This window comes from Populus nigra, chromosome 4, assembly GCF_951802175.1.
Source record: "Populus nigra chromosome 4, ddPopNigr1.1, whole genome shotgun sequence".
Lineage (NCBI taxonomy): Eukaryota > Viridiplantae > Streptophyta > Magnoliopsida > Malpighiales > Salicaceae > Populus > Populus nigra.
In genome coordinates, this window is record NC_084855.1 from 4,199,888 (window position 1) to 4,221,402 (window position 21,515).

The 21,515-nt window shown below is 33.5% G+C and overlaps 3 protein-coding genes across 4 annotated transcripts; 2 read left to right on the plus strand and 1 right to left on the minus strand.

Moving 5' to 3' along the window:
• The first annotated feature begins 1,497 nt into the window (after nucleotides 1-1,497).
• Nucleotides 1,498-4,787, plus strand: LOC133691312 (phosphatidylglycerophosphate phosphatase 1, chloroplastic/mitochondrial-like). 2 transcript variants are annotated; one of them, XM_062111765.1, is made up of 6 exons: nucleotides 1,498-2,231; nucleotides 2,322-2,399; nucleotides 2,586-2,659; nucleotides 2,750-2,857; nucleotides 3,803-3,934; nucleotides 4,228-4,787. In XM_062111765.1, the coding sequence occupies exons 1-5, from the start codon at nucleotides 1,541-1,543 to the stop codon at nucleotides 3,917-3,919; spliced, it is 1,068 nt and encodes a 355-aa protein (XP_061967749.1). In that variant the 5' UTR covers nucleotides 1,498-1,540; the 3' UTR covers nucleotides 3,920-3,934; nucleotides 4,228-4,787. The 2 variants fall into 2 exon arrangements, with proteins under 2 accessions (XP_061967749.1, XP_061967748.1); XM_062111764.1 differs by lacking the exon at nucleotides 4,228-4,787 and having other exon boundaries at nucleotides 3,803-4,036.
• A 1,917-nt stretch (nucleotides 4,788-6,704) lies between these two features.
• Nucleotides 6,705-8,738, minus strand: LOC133692727 (taxadiene 5-alpha hydroxylase). The gene is made up of 3 exons (XM_062113859.1): nucleotides 7,755-8,738; nucleotides 7,380-7,567; nucleotides 6,705-7,127 (listed from the first exon to the last, which is right to left on the minus strand). The coding sequence occupies exons 1-3, from the start codon at nucleotides 8,701-8,703 to the stop codon at nucleotides 6,831-6,833; spliced, it is 1,434 nt and encodes a 477-aa protein (XP_061969843.1). The 5' UTR covers nucleotides 8,704-8,738; the 3' UTR covers nucleotides 6,705-6,830.
• A 6,598-nt stretch (nucleotides 8,739-15,336) lies between these two features.
• On the plus strand, nucleotides 15,337-16,794 carry LOC133691098 (protodermal factor 1-like). The gene is made up of 3 exons (XM_062111435.1): nucleotides 15,337-15,573; nucleotides 15,933-16,256; nucleotides 16,391-16,794. The coding sequence occupies exons 1-3, from the start codon at nucleotides 15,362-15,364 to the stop codon at nucleotides 16,719-16,721; spliced, it is 867 nt and encodes a 288-aa protein (XP_061967419.1). The 5' UTR covers nucleotides 15,337-15,361; the 3' UTR covers nucleotides 16,722-16,794.
• Nucleotides 16,795-21,515: the final 4,721 nt, after the last annotated feature.

The following is a 21,515-nucleotide window of genomic DNA, read 5'->3' on the forward strand; positions in this document are numbered from 1 at the left end:
GCGTTGGGTGAGAAATTTTCAAGTGGCGTTCCCTGTTTTGGACGTGCCTAGCCTCGGTCAACTGGCCGTGAGTTTATCCAGAACTATCTCGAAATTCCAACTCCAAGGATCACTTTCCTCCTTGTGTGCTGTCTTTTTTTTTTTCCAATTATTTTCTAGCATGCTTATCTTGAAGGTGTCAAGTTTTGGCTTTGATACCTAAATTTAATGCTTGCAAATTGCAATATAAAACGTTGCTCGTTTAAAGTTTTTAGCCAATAGTTTTAGGAGCGTTGGAGAAAATAGTAGTATTTTTTTAAAAAATATTTTTTATTTTAAAATATATTAAAATAATATTTTTTATTTTTTAAAAATTATTTTTAATACCAATATATTAAAACGATATGAAATCTAAAAAAAATAATTTGAAATAAATAAATAAAATAAAAAATATTTAATTTTTTTTAAAATATTTTAAAATAAAAAACAAACAAAATCTTAAAAATAATCTATGATTCAAAGAGAAGTAAATAATGAGATTTCATTTCTACAGTTAAATAGTTAATAGATGGTTATAATTATTTTACTTTATGAAAAAAAAAATAGTTACAATTACCTTGTTTCCATAAACATGACCAGTTCGTTACTTGAAACATGAAAAATCTAATTTGGATTTTTCAATATAAACACTAAAATAATAACATATTCAATATTTATATTTTAATTTTGTTTACAATTCAATGAATTTATTTATTCTAATTTATTTATAAACTCTTAAAATTATAACAATAAATGAGATTTTAGATGATGGTTAACGTGGATTTGATATAATTATCAAGTGTGTGTTTGATATTGCGGTGTAAAGTGTTTTTTGTTTGAAAATATATTAAAATAATTTTTATTTATTTTTGATATAAACACATCAAAATTAATAAAAAATAAAAAATAATATATATACTTAATATTTTTTCAAAGTAAAAATATTTTGAAAAAATATTCAAAAACAAATATTACTACACTCACTGATGTTATGATAGTTATAACATGAAAACAACAAAAAATCCTCTCCATTTCTTTCGCTCTTTCTTATTTAAAAAATCTTAAAACACTAAATATGTGATTATCCCTATAAACATGAGTAAAAATAAAGGGTAAGAAACGAAGCAGCTTATTTTTATACCCTATTTTGTCTATAAAATATCTGTTATAAGTGAAAATATATTCAATAATTTCTCAGGACAAAGAAATCTTAATTACCCATGTGCGAGCAAGTGAAAAGCCGCAAACCCTAAATCCCAGGCCCGTGATTGTTTTCAATTAAGGTAAATAGCTATAATCAACCGAGGCTCAAAGCCCAATTATAATAGCATGCAGTCCAGAACGAGTCCAGGAAAACCAGACCCAGCCACAGTGGAGCATAGTCTGCTCTTTTCTCTGGAACCAGCCACAACCACAAACCACAGGTCCACAAACTGGCCGGCCTGTCTGTGAAATTAAAATGGAGTTGTTTACGAAAAGATGAATATTAAAAACACAAAAACCAAAGAGTAGTAGATTGGAAATGCAGTGCACCACCACCACCTATGTGGCTCCCTTACCCGGCTGTCCCATGCCAACTTCTCTTCACTCCCATCTTCATCGTTCCCATCTCAGAATCGTAAAATCCACCTGCTTGTACTCTTCACAGCACCAAACACACTCCAAAAACATATACTCCCTCGCTCTTCACCCTACAAGCAATTGTAAAAGAAACGGCAAAGAGCAAAAAAATTCCCAAACTAACAATAATAAAGGCTACCCTGACCCAGATCAGAACCTTTCAGTTTTTGACCGATTTCAGTGTTCTTTAGACACTAACACCAACGCTAACCAAAACCCAGAAACCGAAAACCAAGAAATTGAAGAAACAGGAGACACCGAAACTGGTAATCAGAGAGGGCCTTTATCAAACATGTGGTGGACGGATTTGAGAGCTGCATTAGGCCAAAGAATTAACGTTGAAGGCATTGTTTCTTCGGCTTCCGTGTTTGTTAAGGACCGGCATTTGGCTCTGCCTCATGTTGTAGTGCCTGACATAAGGTACATTGATTGGGGAGGGTTGCAAGCGAGAGGCTTTAAAGGTGTGGTGTTTGATAAGGATAACACTATAACTGTGCCTTACTCTTTGACGCTTTGGGGTCCTCTTGGTCCGTCCATTGAGAGGTGTAAATCTGTTTTCGGGAATGATATTGCCGTGTTCAGTAACTCTGCTGGTAATTTTGGCAAGACCCTTTTGCAATTGTGATTTTAATTCCGGTATTAAGTTACTAACCTGTTTGTGCGCTGTTGGTGTAATGAGTTAGGTCTCTTTGAGTATGATCATGATGGCTCAAAAGCCAGGGCACTTGAGAAGGCAATTGGAATTAAAGTAATAAGGCACAGTAAGATTCGTCTCTGCCAGTTTGAGCTTCAATTTTATAGGATTTTTTTTTATGGTTATCCAATGTGGAAGCTGACATTTTTTTGTGCATAATTTGCTTATTTCATATGCTGTACTTATTTCTTAATTAATATGCTGTCCGCAGTACCATTCGCAAATTTTAATAATTTTACGTATCACACTATAGGGGTAAAGAAACCTGCTGGAACATCTGAAGAAATTGAAAAGCACTTTGGCTGTAAATCCTCACAACTTATAATGGTATGTGCACACTAACTGAGCTTCTTTGAGTTGTTGGCCTGGTTTCTTTGTGTTTATTGTATGTGAATAGCGTGCTTGTGTTTCTCTCAGGTGGGTGATCGGCCTTTCACAGATATTGTTTATGGAAATCGAAATGGCTTTTTGACAGTATTAACGAAGCCACTGAGTCTTGCAGAGGAACCATTCATTGTTAGGCAGGTTAGTCATCCTCTCTTTGAGATGCTAAATTTGAGTTTATGGCTGAAAGGGCCCTGCTAGAGGTTTTGATGTGAAAGTAAGGGCTGAAGTGTTGCAAATAAGATGCTACTAACACCTTTTTTTTGGTATATATTGGAGCATATCCTAACCTCCCAATAATAACCTTTTGTTTCCAAGATTTTTATCTGGTATGCAGTTGACGTTATCGATATTTATCATCTTGAAGGAGTTTTTTCTCCCTCAGAAATTTTCATCATTATTTCTGCTGTATCCCTCAAAAATTGTACCTAGGTTTCTGCTAATACAAGTGGGTCTAACTCCCTGATCTTGCTCGCGTGATACCGCCTTTGTTTTTTGCTTTCTCATCTTTGCTAAGAAGTTTGTGTCATTTAGGAGAGAAAGAATGTAGAAACAATTATAGCAGCATAACACACTGATATAATAATATGTTTTGAGATTTTTCCATAAGATCCCATGGAATATAAAGTGAACATATGGATATTGACATGATAGCTGTAGCTTCTGAAGATAGTTACTTAAGTTGCTTTACTATACTAAGTAACTGCACATTTACACATACTCGTAGAACTACTTGAAAGATTAGACAAATCTGCTTGACTTATCCTCTGTGTTTTCTGTTTTTGCTTCCCTTTTTTAGCTGAGGATTGCTTCTACTGTCCTTTAGCCCGTGGTCCAGTTCACTTGTATCCATCTTTCTTATTTCTATAATCTGACTCTTCATTCTCAAAAAGGAAAAAAGGAAAAAGAAAGTTAGACAATCTTGTTGGAACTAAAATGGCAGTTGTCAATAGGATCTGCAAGTTCTCATTGCTAATACCTTTTGCTCTGCATTGTTGGAATCTCAGAGAATAAGAGGATAAATGTGTAGCTTGTACTTGCTTCCACTGAATACTTGATTGATTGGATGAAATAAAATGTTTACAGGTGCGGAAACTAGAAACCTCTCTTATGGGCTATTGGTTTAAACGAGGATTGAAGCCAATCAGTCATAATCTATTGCCAGATGCCATGCAATGCGTCAAAGATCCACCACCTCAGTAGGAAAACTTTGGTCAGGTGCAACATCATACTTGTAACTACCAACAATTTTCTTGGCTAGGTCATTTCTTACATGTGAGAATCAAATTTTGCTTATTTAATTGATTAATTACTGTCCAATGTGAGTTTTTATGTCAATCACAATCTGAATGAGAATTTTCCAAAAGAAAGACTGGGAATGAAAAGCCATTTCTTTTTTTTTCTTTTTTTCTACTTATAAAGGCCTCATTAGATTGGCAAATTTCATCTTAGATTGATCATATATATATCACAATCAAGCAATTTACAGGGCATAGTTTTTTCTATTATAGGAGAGCCACTTATCTGGAGATGATTAATGTCTTCGGGTATTTACAATTGGTTGCTACATATGCCAGATATCATCAATTCTTCCTTGCATTGTGAACCTATTTACATTCCTTATTCGAGTTAGAGGACATGTTCAACATGTAATTGCATCCATACATGTGTGTGTTGGGGGGGATGTATGGAGACAGAGTTCCTGCCAGAATGAAGAGATGATTTGTGTAGTTTGTGATAGACTGTTGGGGGGGGGGGGGGGGTGTATGCTGAGAGTAAGATAAGGTGATGCTGTCATACATGAGAAATGATGACATCATAAAATATTCGTGCAGTTCTTGTTATGTTTTGGAAATACATGTTCTAGGATCTAACCTTTCAGATTACATTAGCTATGAGGTACTGAATTACTAATCTATATTCAGTCAAGCCGGGATGTATCTTTTACAAGTAATGAGATTTGGACTGATGTGAGGAATGGATTTTTTCTGAGCATTCCATGATATCTGGAGTGGTGTAAGGAGTAAACATCTCTGAGAACTGAACCATACAATGACGCTGTTCTTCTTTCTCATTGTTTTGGTTATTTATTTGTTATTTTATAGTCCCTTCGATCTAAGATTTGCCGCACCGCTGAAACAAAACAAATTAACTTTTGTATTCTAGCTGATGTGTATCTGCACACCAACACCGACATAAGGATCCATTATACATTCTAAATGGCCTATCACAAGGTCTAATACCAAAAATCTATTTCATGCTCTAAATGGGCCTATTACAAGGTCAAAGCGAACACATTAAAAAAAAAATATGAAGACATTAAAAAAAAATTAAATGGACTGATTGTGCAAGCTAAACTTGGGATCTTTTGGAATATCAACAGAAGATCTTGGTACATTTAATCCATGTGTAAGAATAATCCAAGCTATCAGGTTATGAAGTTTCGACAATAAAACTACTAATTTTATATCAGTGATGACCAATTTTATTCTATGATATTTCTATGTATTTTGTGGATTGCTAACTAATTTTGAATTTTTTATTATGTGTAAAAACATTAATTATTTCCTTTAAATATTATGATTTGTTATTTTATTTTATTTTTCTTGTCAGGTGAAGAGAAAACACTACAGATGAAACAAATGAATTCAAGTTGATTTAGAAAACACATGAGACGGCAAAAAGAGCATTAAAGGGAGCATTCTTTTTCTTCCAAGAGAAGGATAAATACAAGACTAAGATCATAATCTTATTTTAACTTAGAAACCACAACTTCTCTTTTAGTTCTTAGGATTATTTGACAATATTATTTGCTATACGTAAGTCTTGTATTAGACCTATAATATTTTCTTTCCTATAATGTCTTCTTTTCTTCTTCTCTTCTTATAACAGAATAAGACTTAGATTTATAAATTTTATTTTTATTTTGTTAGCTACAACCGAAGACTTATTTAGGGTTAATTAATATTTTATTTTCAGTTAAAATCTAAGGATTGTTTGGATTAGGGTTTGAGCTTATTAGTAAAGGTTTTGAGTTAGTATTTATTAGTGAGTTAATTCAGCCTACAAAAATAGATCCACAAGAGTTAATTTCTTAGAAGTATTTAAATACATGTAAAGCTTAAATTTCAACACATCTGATGAATAATAAATTCTGAACCTTATAGTTTAATGTATAAGAAAGATTCTTGCATTATTTGCTTTTTGAACCAAATAAATCTAATTTATTATAGATTAATTGTCTTCGTAGTATCATGCGTTTGAGAGTACTTTTCAAAAGCGCTTCTAAAAAAATTTGAATTTTTTTTTTTGCTTTGAAGTAATGTGTTTTTGATATTTTCAAATCATTTTGATGTGCTGATCTCAAAAATAATTTTAAAAAAATAAAAAAAATATTATTGACATATTTTTCTGAATGAAAAGCATTTTGAAAAGCAACCACAACCGTACACTTCCAAACACCTTAATTTCATTCCAATAATGATAATATATGACTTAGAATAAGTTTTCATTATATTATATTTTTATTCGATCTCTTTTAAACTTTTCAAAATGAGATCTTAATTAAGGTTCACTACATCAGTAGCATTTTAGGATGAAAACTCCAATGAAAAGCAAATTCAGTCGAGATGGATCTAGTGATTTTACGCACTAATAGCGATACCGAGGCATTAATACAGTAATCAATATTATATTATTAGTAGTAAATCTAGGTAGGGTGGGTTTGGCATTTCTGGAGTTGGGTTGCAAATTGAAATTGTTTAGACTACTTCCATCTTGAAGTATGCTGTGTTGGTAGCCTTTAGAATATGTCGAGCTTGAAATGCTTGCTTATGCATGAAGTCATTACTGTGCAAAGCTATATCACAAGCTGGGAGAAAAGGTTCGGTCCAGGCCTGCTAAGAATGCTTGAGTACATTCTCAGGCATCCACAGAGATCTTGTATATGATTGTAGATGTGAGATCCAAACAAGATTAGCCCTTATAATGCTGTGGAACACGAATTTTGGATGAATCAGTAGATGTAGAAAGTGAAACCAAGTTTGTAGGACATGATTCTTGATAAATTAAACATTTGTGTACAAAGTATAAAAATCCCGATGTTTGTTCTACTCTAAGATGACTTGAGAGAAACTTTGATGGGCATTCCATGGGAAGGGAATGGGAGAGGGTCCATGGTGATTTGTTCATCAGGGCAGAGTAAGGACCAATTGTAACGCGTTACAACATAGTGGATGAAGATGAGGATATTCAACTTTGCCAGTTGGTTTCCTGCACAAAGTCTTGGTCCTCCACCGAAGGGAAGGTAAGCATATGGTGGAATTGGCTCCTCAAATCTTCTTGGATTAAAAGTCAGAGGATCCTTGAAATATTCTTCATTGTAGTGGGTGCCATATGTTGTCCACAGAACCTGCAGAAGACAAGATGAAGTCAGATCTGTGATGAATCATTGTTCAGATATTTCAAGGCTAATTTTTTGTAACATGCATTTTTCTGTTGCTGCGTGTTTTCTCCAATATCTAGAATGCTTGTAATCAAGCCGACCCGTGGACCTGTCTTTAAACCGTGATATAAGCATGGAAGATTGGGGCCATGAGTTCTATTGTCTTTGAGCTTGTTTTATGTGGCGATATCAAAGCAAGGACTCGGAATTGATATGTACCTTCCACCCTTTGGGAATCGTGAATCCTTCATATTCAATGTCAGCAATAGCTTTTCTGAAGGAGCCAAAGATAGGAGGAAAAAGCCGCATGCTTTCACGTGCAACTTGCCATGTATATTTCATTTTCTTCGTGTCTTCCATTGTTAGATTCTCTCCAGGTCTCCTCTTGTTCATTATGTCATCGTGTTCTGCCAAGAGTAATAATATATACTGATTTAGTAGAATCATGGGAAGAAAGTGCTTCTTATGCTGGTTCACTAAATTCATTTTCGAGTTTGAAACTGCACTTATATTTTCTTATGAATTGTCATGGTATACCCCTCTGATTTTAGAAATCTTTCCCTTGTAAACTTAAAATAGTGAAGAAAACAGTACCTTGAAGGAGGAGAGAATGGCAGTCTGGATGCTCAGCTAACATTTTGAAGGTCATGGCAATGGCAAAAGATGTTGTGTCATGAGCTGCAAACACTAGCAAAACCACATTATCAACAACCTCCTCTTCACTGATCTCCCCTCGAATCATCCCGCTCACCAATTGGGAAAATAACATTCCTTCATCCCCCCCTAAACCACTTTCCATCTTCTTCCTTTTCTCCCTTACCACTTTAATCAACATTTCTTTTATCTCCCGCCTTGCTTTCTTGGCTCTTGAAAACTTGGAACCAGGAAATGAAATAGGTGGTGCAAAAACTCCTTCCAAAACTCTCTCAAAAGTATTCAGGGTTCCAGGCTCAAAATTGAGCCCTAGCAAGCACTCCAAAACTATAGTAAACGTCAAGGCTTTGGTCGAATGGTAAAGACTGATCTCTTCTCTTACATTCCAATTTTTATCTAGGTACAACTGAACTGAGTCGCAAATTTTTGGCACTAAAATCTCAAGCCCTGCAGGGCCAAGGCTGGTGGCGATTATTCCACGAAGGCATCGGTGCTTCTCCCCTTGCTTTTCCATGATGGAATTTATGCCCATGAGCTGAACTGATGCAGTAGGCCATGAGCTAACTACCAACTTGAATTCGTTGGACAAGAAAAACCGGTTAGCTTCAGCACCATTAACGATGATTGTTGGAGAACCCATTAGCCTCGTTTTGAATATCTTTCCATATTTTGTGATCCGTGGTTGAACAAACTCTTCGAATAATTGGTTGTCACGTTGTGATCTGTAGAACTCTATTGTTTCACCGATCCAAGGAAGTCCCATTTCCCCTGGTGGTAGTTTTCCATCACTCTTGCCGCAGCCTTTTCTGTGTTTCAAAAAAATGGCGAGGAGCATTGCTATTGAGCAAAACAAAGCCCAGGAAAGCAAAGAGCATATTTGTATGGTCATTTCTTAGAAGGTGTGAGGAGTTCTAGTCTCAGAACTCAAAATTTATAGCTTATGTTTCATCACCAGGTGAACGAGTGTTGATATGCATGTGCATGAATGAGAGACATTAGTAAGTCAAAGTTCGTTAAGCATCTAAGAAAGTCAACCGATCACAGCCATAACCGACCCTCCATATTTTTTACTCTCCTTTTCCCACCATTATTTTTGACTTTTTGAGAGAAGAACTGCATAACTTATTAACGAGGGTACCGAAACAGTGATCATGTTCTTGCATGTGCTAATAATCTGTTTTTTGCTCTTGAAGAATGACAACGTCCAACCATAATGTCTCTGATATTTTTTTCCCCAGAGATTTCAGAATCTCCTGTTGCCTTGCCGTCAATGAGTATTTAATCATCAGAGTATCCCTAAAGATCTGGCAAGTCCAATAAATAATATAATCGAGATTAATTTCTTTGTTAGGAAGTCTGGAAAAGAGGGGGTGGAATCTGATCCTCTCTCCCATGATGATGCTAGCTGGTTAGGAGGGAGTTTCAACCTTGGAACTGAGCCATTCTAATGTTGTGAAAAATATGGATATGCTGCACTGGCTGAATCTTGTGCTTTGCCATTAATTACTCACGGACGGAGCAGAACTTAGGGATCTATCTTCTGTGTTGTGTTTTCTATATAAAAGACAATAGGTTTTTTTTTATTATTATTATTATTATTTTAACATGGAAATATGGGTTAGTTTATACATACCTCGACTAATTTTATGGGCCCTAAAATTAACGATAATGTAAACTTCTAGTGGCTCAGAAGTTTGTGAAACTCGAACTAGTGATCTCTATGAAGCAAACTTAGAGGTTGACCAATTGAGTTACACCTTTCAAGATTAAAAACATGAGGCTCTTGCTCGATTACGATGTTGACTCATGAATCCATATGATTCTTCATGCATGCTAAGTAATTTTCGGCAACTAACATTTTTTTCCAGGAATTTCTTAAATCTAGCTAATTCATAGTTAGGTGCTTGTTTCTTGTTTAACAATGTAGTTGTGGTTGCTTTTCAAAGTGTTTTTCATGCCAAAATGCATCAAAATGATGTTTTTTCATTTTTTTTAAAAATCATTTTTGAGATCAACACATCAAAACGATCCAAAACACAAACACAAAAATTAATTTTTAACAAAAACAAAAAATTAAAATTTTTAAAAACGTTCCCAAACCAAACAGTGTCAATAGTCCAGAATAAAAATGAAAAAATTACGAATGAAAAATACAAAAAATCAAAATGATGTTTCATTTTTAATATTGTGTTTGAAATGATAGTTAGAGATCAAAATGAAATGTAATTTTTTAATCTGAAATTAGAAAATAACTTTATCAATGACGTTAATGGTAATAAAGTCTATAGTAAATAGTAGTGATTGTAAAAATATTACTACCAATATGATAATAACAATAGCAGGGTTTGTATATAAAAATATTTAAATAAGTAAATTAAGTGAAAGTTATGTATGAAAGTATAGTAAGAGTTATTTTTTAAAGTGTGTTTGGTTAAAAATATATTAAAATAATTTTTTTTATTTTTTAAAATTTATTTTTCAAAATAATATTTTACTCAAATTTGTAGCGCTTCAAAATGATTATGGTTTGCTTTCCGTCAGCGCAGGCAAACTCAACCGATCCCTCTTATGCGAACTCCTTATATAGATAGATATTGAATTTACCGGAATAAAATTTTCCATGTCTCTTTTCTTAGTGCTCAATGATTTACATTATGAAACAAAAAAAAATAGAATTCCTTCATTGTTGTGTTTTTGCTGATTTTTTTGTAATTAAAATAGCATAGTTTCTAAAAGTTTTAAGAAAATAAAAAAAATAAAAAAATATTTGAAAAATAACACAGTTTGAATACAACCACTATTTGAAATGGTAGTCACATCTCATAATATATTTTTCGAAACAATGGTCTATTTGAAACAACAGTTATTTAGTGATTTTTTTCATAACTTCTTTTTGTAAAGTAATTAACTTCAACAAAAGTCAACCAAATATTTTATAAAAATTCAATAGTCAAAAGATGGGATTGAAGATCCAATAGTCAAGAAACAAAGAGAAGATAATGTCACCAAGAACACATTGTAACTCTGTTTTCGTTACACCTAGTACCGTTAGAAAGATCTCGACAAAATAATTCTAACCACAATTGAAAAAACAACTAAGGAGGTCATAATTAACCCTGAAAAAAATCCTTAACAAATTACAACAATGTTTGGTGGTCTTTCAAGGTGTTGTTAGAATCATTTTGTTAAAGTCTTTGTAAAGATACTGAATGTGTCAAAAATTAATCTCTGGTATATCCTCGGTGAACCATTTTTTTTGGCTATTGGATCTTAAATCTTATTTTTTAGCCACCAGATTTTTATAAAATTTTTACTTGACTTTTTATATATGTTCATTGAATTGAGAGGAACATGATTTTTATGATTGTGTTTAATCGCTATTGTGAATAGTGGTTGTGTTCAATTTATGTTATTTTCCTAATATTTTTCTAACATGTTACTTTTTCAAAACTCGTATGAAAATGTGTTAAAATTTTAAAATACCTTGTTTTTTCTAATTGAAGAAATCTTTTGTTGCTTTCAAAAGCATAATTGTTAAATCTTGTTCAACTTCTGATGGGTTAATCTCAAACTCAATGACTCGAAACCTACTTAAGCTAGGTTGGCTTTGTATAAGTTATTTATCTAATTAAAACTTACATCTGGTTAACCCCAATGACCATTCAAAACCCAATTAAATAAAAAAGAAAAGAAAAAGAAAAAGAAATGCAAGAACATGGCTTGTGAGTTAATCCAATCCAATTACATATGACGGGAGTCCGATTTAACAACTACCTTTAAGAGTCCAAATTTGACAACTCGTGATATCATGATTTTTTTTAATACGGTCGGTCAATTAAATGTTTGATATCTTTTTTATTAAAAATATATTAAAATCTCTTTTTAATTTTTTTAACATTAACATATTAAATCTATGAAAGAAATATTTTTAAAAAATATTAATTTAATATTTTTTTAGATAAAAACAATTTAAAAATAGTTTAAACCACAAAAATAATAAACACCCAATAAATCCTAAACATTTTTTTTTTAAGATTTAAGACCAAACCTGTTAGAAAATAAAGAGTTTAATTAGCGAGGGTTTGATATACTAGTGTAAAACATTTTTTAAAAGTTTTTTCAATTAAAAATATATTATTTTTTTAATTTTTTATACTAACATACACAAAAAAATTAATTTAATATTTTTAAAGTAAAATATACTTTTAAAATATATATAAAAAATAAAAACAAAAGCTACCATGTAGCATGTGGGCCACTTTAAAAATGGTCCCCAAAAATTGACTTAATTCGGAAGAAATAATGTGTCAGGACCTCGGTGTGATTGATATTCAAGACACAAGAAAGGGCTACCAGCTAAAGATAATGAGGTAGCTGGCCTTTCACATTTACCGGCGTTCATGGGGGACTTGACATTCCTCTCCCAGACAGATCAGAAATTCAGAATGTCCTACAGAAATGGCCAAGCCGTCTTTCACACTCCTAATAAATTTTACTTCCATAGGTCACATCCATGTAACTTAAAGCAGAAAATAAATATACAGAAAATAGTAATATAACAAATTTAAAAATTAAAATATATAGTAAAAGAATACACAGATCTCTCTCTATCCCTGCATATGTTAAGAAGATGAGGTGGTCACAGGCGGCAACACTGGTGTCATTTTACGGCTCAGTTTCCTTGGATGACCCAAGAAGCTGTCATTATTTACTCATCACCTGACATTTTTGTTCTGCGTCAACTACTTCTCTGCCACAACCATTAAGGTTACAACCTGTAATTTCAAAATCATGGGTCCCTTCTTCCTCTGTATGCCAAGTGTCATGATTTTTCATGGTCATCCGATCCTGTTCCTGCATGATGCGTTTGTCTGCTTTACAATTCAAGCTGAACGTGTACAAATATAGTGCAACAGCCTGTGCTGTCAAAGAGAAACCATTGTGTATTTTCTTTTCATTACAAAATCTACCATCTTACTCACTAGTACAACATCTAAATACTCCAACAAGAGCTTGATCTTGTTTTCAATGGTCTGGTGTAAGACACCATTAATTTATTTGAAATGGGGATATGAGATATAATCAAATAGTGGAGGTTGTGGACTAGCAGGGCTCAAATCTTTATGGTCTATTGGACCAAACAAAATTGGGGCAGGATATCATATGTAGTTCTTGGGCTCAATATTTGTTAGCTTGTCCGATGAGAGAATGAATAGGAAGGCACCTCCCCCTGTGTCTCTTCTCTTCCAGATTTAATAAATTAGAGGAAAAAAACTTAATGTGCCGCTCGGGAAATGAATCATTTCTAGTGGTTTAAGTCGGGACCAGCTGAACGGAGTCTCTGAAAAAAAAAAAAAGGTATTCCTGAATTCAAACAGCTTAAAGTCTAGAGATAATGAAACACGGTGAGGGTTCATTCCCATGGCATGGAGCAAGTTGAGACATGGGTTTTGATCAGTTTTATTGAGGTTGGAATTGAATGTCACATTGATCACTCGGGGATGTTGCAGCACCCGATGGCCTTACAGGAAAATCATGTCTATGTAAAAGCTTTTGAGCCTACTTCTATAGTTTAATCTCAGCTTGTCAAATGAAGGCAACTTGATCCTACTGTATCACTGTATGAACTTGTTCTATAATCTTGTCATATTGGTGGTGAATTTTTTTTCTAACGAGTTTTATGAAGATCATGTTATAAAAAGACTTCTAACAATGTCTAGATCACCACAATAAAATGGCATGGTGAAAAAAAAAAAAAAACCATCCTCAATATGGCGAAAAACTTACTTAAAACCAAGAAGATGTCAAATGAATTTTGGGTTAAAGTTATAGATTATGTTGTTTACTTATTAAATAGGTTTTCTATGAAAAGCTTAAATGACATGACTCTATTATAAGAAGCATGCATGGAATGGAAGAAAGTCAAGTGTTATTTATTTGAAAGTAATTAGAAGTATTAACTATATGCATGCAGATGATCAAGTAAGGATCAAGCTAGATGGCAAGAGCAAAAAATGATCTATGTGAGCTATAATTAAAAGTCGAAATAATACAAGTTTTATAACCCTAATAAATAAAAAATGATGATTAATAGAAATGTCGAATTTGATGAAGAAAGAGCATGAAATTAGAAGGTAAACGATGTTGAGAAGTATGAATTTCTACTAGTTATTGATGAAGAGATATAAAAATCATCAATAACTTGTTACACCTCCACAATCACCAATGAACTCAACTTCACCTTTATCCTCTTCTTCTTCTAGTAGAAGTTCCAATAGTGGTAGCTCACTTAGTTCATTTAGAAAGATGAGGAGTCTAGATGACTTGTATAAGAGATAATTAATCCAATTGATGATGATCTATCACTATATTGTCATCTTGTTATATGTGAATCTATAGTATTTATAAAAAAAAATGATAAAAAATAGAGAATTGCTATAGATAAGGAGATTGCATTAATTGAGAAGAATGACACATGGAAATTTGTTCCTAGACCAAAAAGAAAAAAGACGATAGGCTAAGAAGAAGCAACCTATAGTCACATCATCAACTTAAGAAGATGAATATGTAGCTACTACAACAAGTGTTTGTCATTCCATATAACTAAGAAAATTATTGAAAGAGTTGTGAATGCCACATGAGAAGCCTACAAAAATTTATATAAACAACTCATTAGTCATTGCTTTAACTAAGAATCCAGTATTTTATGACTGAAATAAGCACATACACACAAGATTTAATTTCCAACAAGATTGTATTACAAATAAGGAAGTTGAAGTTAAATATATAAAGACACAAGACCAAGTCGTATATATTTTTATAAAGCAACTCAAATATGATGTTTTTGTTAAGATGAAAAATATGCTATGAGTTATAAAGAAATCAATTTTAAGAGGGGATTTTGAAAGTAAACTAGATTTTAGTTTTTTTGCAAAATAGAAAAATCAATCGATTGATTTATAAACAATTGACCGATAAAGACAGCATAATATATTTTCTCTTTAGATTAAGATTTTTTTTAATAGTTTAATTCCTTATTTACCTAGAACTTGAGATTTATAAATAAACTTTTAATTAGAAGCATAATTGATATATGTTGAGAAAAAAAAAACACTTAATAAAATTGTTTTTCTATTGAATTGTTCTTTAGTTTTACTTATTATTTTGCTGTTAATAAACTCCTGCCACACTTATTTTTTTCTTCCAACAAGCTTATATAATAATTCATTTCGTAGTAACCTTGGCAAAACCTCCATGGGAATGGTGGCAATTCACACATCAGAGTTCTTAAAACGAGAGAACAATATATCCATTAGCAAGAGTGAGCTTGGGCATGTGGCGGGGGGTGGATTTGCATTATCGCATCAGTGCAAGTCATTAATAGCACAAATTAATGCTCCGGCAACAAATCAACAAACCACATACTCCTTCACCTGCTAATATTTACTTCACTCTGTCAACTCTATATAATCCTCGCTTTCTTCACTGAAGAATGCACCTTTCAGTTATATCCCAACTTACTTCTAGTGTTCTCCAAGAATATTGAGATGGAGAAGCAGGAAAGCAAGCAGGCTTCAATGTTGATGTGGGTTTTGGCCGCTGGCTTGCTTTCTCACAACTTGGCGTTCCCTGTATTGGCCACAACCTTTGAAGATCAAAAGAACTACTACTCCCCAGACCCACATTCAAGAAGTCCCCCTTCTGGTCTCTCCCTCTCTCTCTCTCTCTCTCTCTCTCACACACACACACACAGGCACTCGTACTTTAAACGACAGTACTGGCACCCATCTTTTCATGCATGATCTATACATATAATCAAGTGCTGATTCCAACTTCTGCATGCTCAGTATGAAACAACTCCATGTAGTGAAGCGACGAACTTTTTTCTTATTACAAGTACTAACTAGCTAACTTGTAAATTATGTGTTCGCGCGTATACAAGCTACTATAGTATAATTTTTTAACTAAATATGCAAGTGATAGTGAGAAGAAAAATATCATATCGGAGATTGCTCAAAAATAGCATTAAGCTAAAGAAAGCTCCGTAAATCAACTTCTTCCACAATATATATATATATCCTGCTGATGGTTCAAATTCTAATTGACAGGTTCACACAGGACCCCTTCACATGGTTCAGGAGGTAGCTCTGTTAACCCACCATCTCACTCAACGCCATCAACTCCTTCAGGTGGAGGCTACAATCCAACACCATCGATCCCTTCAGGTGGAAATTGTGGAACCCCGCCAAGTGTACCTACTCCATCAACACCATCAAACCCTCCGCGAGGAGGTGGATACCACCCCACCCCTCCAACCACAGGAGGCAGTCCCCCAACACCAGTCATTGTAAGCCCACCAACCACCCCAAGTATTACTCCAGGCACCCCTTTCACCCCCACGCCTCCGTTCATTCCTGACCCAAATTCACCCTTCTCATGCAAGTAAGTTTCCATAAACCACTCAAAATGTAAACTAAATATGAAATTCTAAGCAATGAAATAGGTTAAATATATACTCGCCATGCAGTACCCTTATAGTAACAACTGACATGTATGTTTGTTTGTTTAATATACAGTTACTGGAGAACTCACCCTGCACTAATATGGGGTGTTTTGGGCTGGTGGGGAACAATGGGAAACGCATTTGGTGTGACTAGCTTGCCAAGATTTGGAACGAGTATGACCTTGCAGCAAGCACTTTCAAACACACGTACTGATGGGTACGGGACACTCTACCGAGAAGGTACTGCTTCCTTGCTCAACTCCATGGTGAGCAACAGGTTCCCTTTCACAACCAGGCAAGTCAGGGAGAATTTTGTTGCTTCACTAGCCTCCAACAAGGCTGCAGGAGCACAGGGACATCTTTTCAAGCTGGCCAATGAGGGCAGACTCAAGCCCAGAGTCTGATGATAGATTATCTTTTGTTCATGTTCATGTTCACAGTTCAGTTTGTGGAAAGCATAATTAATTGGTATATCTTTTGTGGGTGTGTGCTATTTAATTAGGTTCATGTGCGACCTATCTTATGATCGGCCATATTAAGGATAGGTTGACATTGGAATATTGCTTAAGTTGATGTTTTCTTTAGTTTTCAATAAGATTCATGGTTTAATTTCAATTCCTTTTTTATTCATGCGCTACTAAAAAGAGGGTCTGCATCCGCAACTCAATGTACACAAGGAGTATACAAGAGATCCAATATACTTGAGCAAAAGAAACATGCTGCATGACAGTACTTGGAATTTGCAGAAAAATACAAGGTTCACTTGTCAAAGATCCAATATACTATATTATATTCCTTCAATAGAAATGGCAGCAGACGATGCATGCTAAGTCACCAGAGTAAATGAGAACTGAATAGACTTTATGTAAAGTAGCAAGCAGAGCAGAAAAGCCCAGATATGCATGACTGCATAGCAGTATACCACAGCTGTAGGACAGTAGGAATTAACTAAACACTGCTTGCTTAAGAGAAATCTGAATACGCAGGGAAGAGATTTTCAAAGGGAACCAAGATAAACTTTTGTACCCAAGCCAAAATACATGCAATATTTTGAAGTATACACCAGTTGAAATCGTGTTTAGTATTGTGGTAATTGTTACGGTTATGGTTTGAAAAAAATTATTTTATAAAAAATAATTTTAATTGAGGTTAGTTTGAAAAAATATATGTTTGGTTAAAACTGTAGTTGAAATTGAGGTTAAACAAAAAATAGTTTAATGTATTTGATTAAGAATGCTTTTGAAATTAAGATTATAAAATAATTTAAAAAATATATATATATTGATGGTTTTTAATTTAAATATTGTAGATTTAACTATTGTTATTATATCATGAAATAAATAATACTTTATTTAAAATATTTTTTATTATTCCATTAAACTATCTACAATTCCATCACGTATGAAATACATCCGATAAAAACTATAATTTTCACAAATTTTTTAAGAGTGCAACAACATCAGAAACAAAATTGGGATTGTGATCAAATTCTACAAATGCTACGTCATCAAGCGATCTTCGTCTAATTTATGTAGTGTCATTGAATAATGTTTAATACTAGTTTTTCGAATAAAACACAATTAAAAATAAAAAATATTTTTTTATTTTGTTGGGTCGGACCCGGTTTAATGCATTTTTAGCTTTAAACAGGACCCGATCCTGCCAGAACAGTAGAGAATATCTCCACTGTTCTCGTGAACAGTAGAACAGTGGAGGCATGCTCCACTGTCCACGTGAACAATCCTCTATTGTTCTATTGTTCACGTGAACAGTGGAGCAAAGAGCTGCTTCTTGTAAACCTACGGCATAAACTTAATAAATAATGGGTCTTACCTAAAAGAATTTGTAATTTTTACTTAACCAAACAAAAAAAAATTATAGTTACGGATGAACTTCACCTAAGACCACATTATCAAATGATGACACTCTGACTGTTTGGTATCACTGACAACAAGTAAAATATACAAAATCTTGGAATCCAGAACGGATTGTCAAATCTGTCCAAGGTTCACTCCTTAATTAATTTCCTCTAGACAATCAAAATTCAAGAAAATATACAACCAGAAATTCCATTCAAACAAACAAAAAAAAAGAGCCTAAATTATTCAAAATTATCCTGAATTTTGAGTCAAGCTGAACATAGCTCATAAACTTTAATTTCTTTTTTTCAAATCACATTTTCTTACAATATAATGTTCATGCTTTCAAACTATTGCCTATGATTAAAATTAACAAAAAAAAAAGCTGTTTGTTTACTGTAATAATTGGAAGTACTCGAATTAAGAGATTAAGCTTGGGTCAACAGCTGTAAAGCTATATATTCTAATAAAATCTCATATTAGTTACTTTTAAGTATATATGACATAAAACGACAGCTATGGCTTTTATGCATGCAGAAGATTGATGATTTGGCGTGTCTCCGATAATGACAAGAGTTGTTTCTGTAATAGTAACACCTACCTAGAATCATTGTAGAACAACTGCAATCAATTTCTATCGATTTCATTATCAAACCACTCGATGTATGAAAGAGTGAAGACGAAAAAACGCATTAAATAAGCAGTACGTACTGTGTTTTGGTAGCTATACATTTACAAATGTTAATGACTTTACCAGCACAGAACAGCAACAGCTATTGCCATCAAAGACAATGTCCTTTAAGCCCATTAATTTAGTTGAGTCTTTTTGGAAGAAAAATTCAACGTACAATAATACTCCAAAGTCCAAACATACTGACACGGGGACAGATGGCTCATGGCTCGAGTTATCATAACAGTTAATGCATACCAGCAAGACCACCAAAATAAGGGAAGAAAAACAAATACTTTGAGAGCTAGGCATGATCTCAACATGGTAGCAGATGCTCGCTCCCTTTTCTTATAGTAACTAACAAAAAAAACCTGAGTCCGAGTAGTTGCGAAGGAAGAAAACTCACAAATTGGTTAATTCCTCGGTCTGAGGGTGGCTAAACATTCTGTCGGGGGTGCTTGTATAGAATGACAATAAGTTATTACTTCCCCGGTAAGCTAGTTAGGTGCCTAGGTGGGATCTTCGAAACATAATTTTATCGACGTCAGAGAGAAAATTAAACTGACCACAATCATAATGCAACTGGAGGTAGGGTTTCCATTTTGATAAAATCTCAAAGGGTCATCTCTTATATGATATAGGTGAGATATAAAAGCTGTGAATTCAATTCAATTCAATCAATTCAATTCAATTCAATCTGAGTACCAAAATCCTACCAGCAAGGAGGATGTGATCTAAATAGGGCATCCTAAAAGAAATGAACCCGGAAGTTCCCGGTTTGCCGACTGCCACGCTTCCTCTTAGGATTCAGACTTTGGCTGAGTGGTGAAATTATTTTGATGCCATAACTACAAATTAATTAATCTATTCTAAAAAAAAAGAAAGAAGAATCTGATTTAGTCCCCAAATCTAAAAGTAGACACAAATATGAAAGAAACATGTGGACGGCGGCTGATTTAATTATGTGAAATACTTTTTCCTGAATCATTGCTTCGAGTCGCATCATCATCGAAGATTGGTGGCACCGTCTGCTAAGGTACTTTGAGATTTAGCAAGGTATTGCCTTTTGAGTTCAATTTTAGTAACACGCGACCTTATATTTTTAATGTGAAGACCTTATTTATTATTTTTCTAGAAAAGAAAATAATAAAAGATCAAAATAGGAAAAGAGAGCGGTAGAGAAAGCTCAAACTTTCAATTGATTTTCTTTGTAAGTTTATTTTTGGGTTCTTGGAATAAAAAGAATATCACCACTCCTTTCATAATCATCATGTTAATTAGATAGTTATTTCTAGATAATTAAGTTTATTTAATTTCAAAGAAAAAAAAAAGGATACCTATCCTTTTCTTTCATGTAATCTTGCATTCATTTGATTATAATAATTGATTTTTTTAAATGTGACTTTATTGATTATTAAAATAAATTATTATTATTATTATTATTATTATTATTATATACTAAATAAAATATTTGGAAATTAACATATCCATATATATCATATTCTAAAACTTTTAAGAATTATCGTATTTGGATATCGATATCGTATTATATCTGCACCTCGTATCCGCATACGTGCTTCATATACGCCGCCGGTTATCATGCTTAGAAGTTTGACTCCATCCCGGCAGTTTAATTTTATAGATTAGAGCTGGGCAAATCAAAAACAGCTCGAGATGTCTTGAAGCCCAGTGTGCAAGGGAGTCTGGATCCAAAAGTCTTAAGCAGGCCTTAGAGCCCAACATTTATGAAGCCTTGCAAGGCCTCTTAAGAGCTCTTGAGTCTACTAAGAAGGTGTGGTGGGTAAAAACAGCAGTGTGAAGCCCAGCAATGGATAAAAGTAGCATAGAATGCCTCATAAATCTTGATACGATGTTGTTTAGGTTTCTGCGCCCCTAGGTTTTAAACTTGGAAAGGGTTGAGATCATTGATGAGTTTGTCAACTGTTTTCTAAATGTTTTGAGTAAAAAGCAAAAGTTAAAAATTGAGTTTTTGACCAAAAAAAAAAAAAAACCTGTGATCTGACTTTTCAGCGGTTATCCGATCGTCGAAAACAAGGTTAGTAAACAAAGCATTGCCTATGTTATTTTTTAAAAATAATCATCCACCCTTTAATATAAAAAAATCACAAGGTCTGGCTCGTGGGTCATGCCTTTTTTGGATGGGCCAATGCACAGGGCGTGCATGCACCTAGCCGGTTTTATTTTATTTTTAAATATTTTCCTTTTTATTCTCCCACAATTTACACTTTATTCCATTGACTGATAAATAATTTTAAAAAAATATTGGTTGGCTTTAATATTCCAATTTTTAGTCTTTTTTTAATCTTAGGGAGAATGGTTTTTGGACACCCTTTCATGATTTATTTTTTTTAGATTTTATTCTGTCACTATATGTTTTTATATATGATGTTTGATTAAGTACTGTTTGTTATTTTGTTTTCTTTTTTATAAAATTCATGGTATTTTTTTTTTATGACATTAGCCTACGTGCAGTTGTCGTAGCCCGCCATAATATTTTGCCTCGTGATTAAAAAAAAATATAATTGCACTGAAAAATATTCTTGTAGCTACAAAAAAAAATATTGCTGATGACTACACTTTTGTTTTTCATTAAAAAACATTTTATCCTGACTGCGCGCGTTTTAACTCTAATACTTGTAGGCATGGAG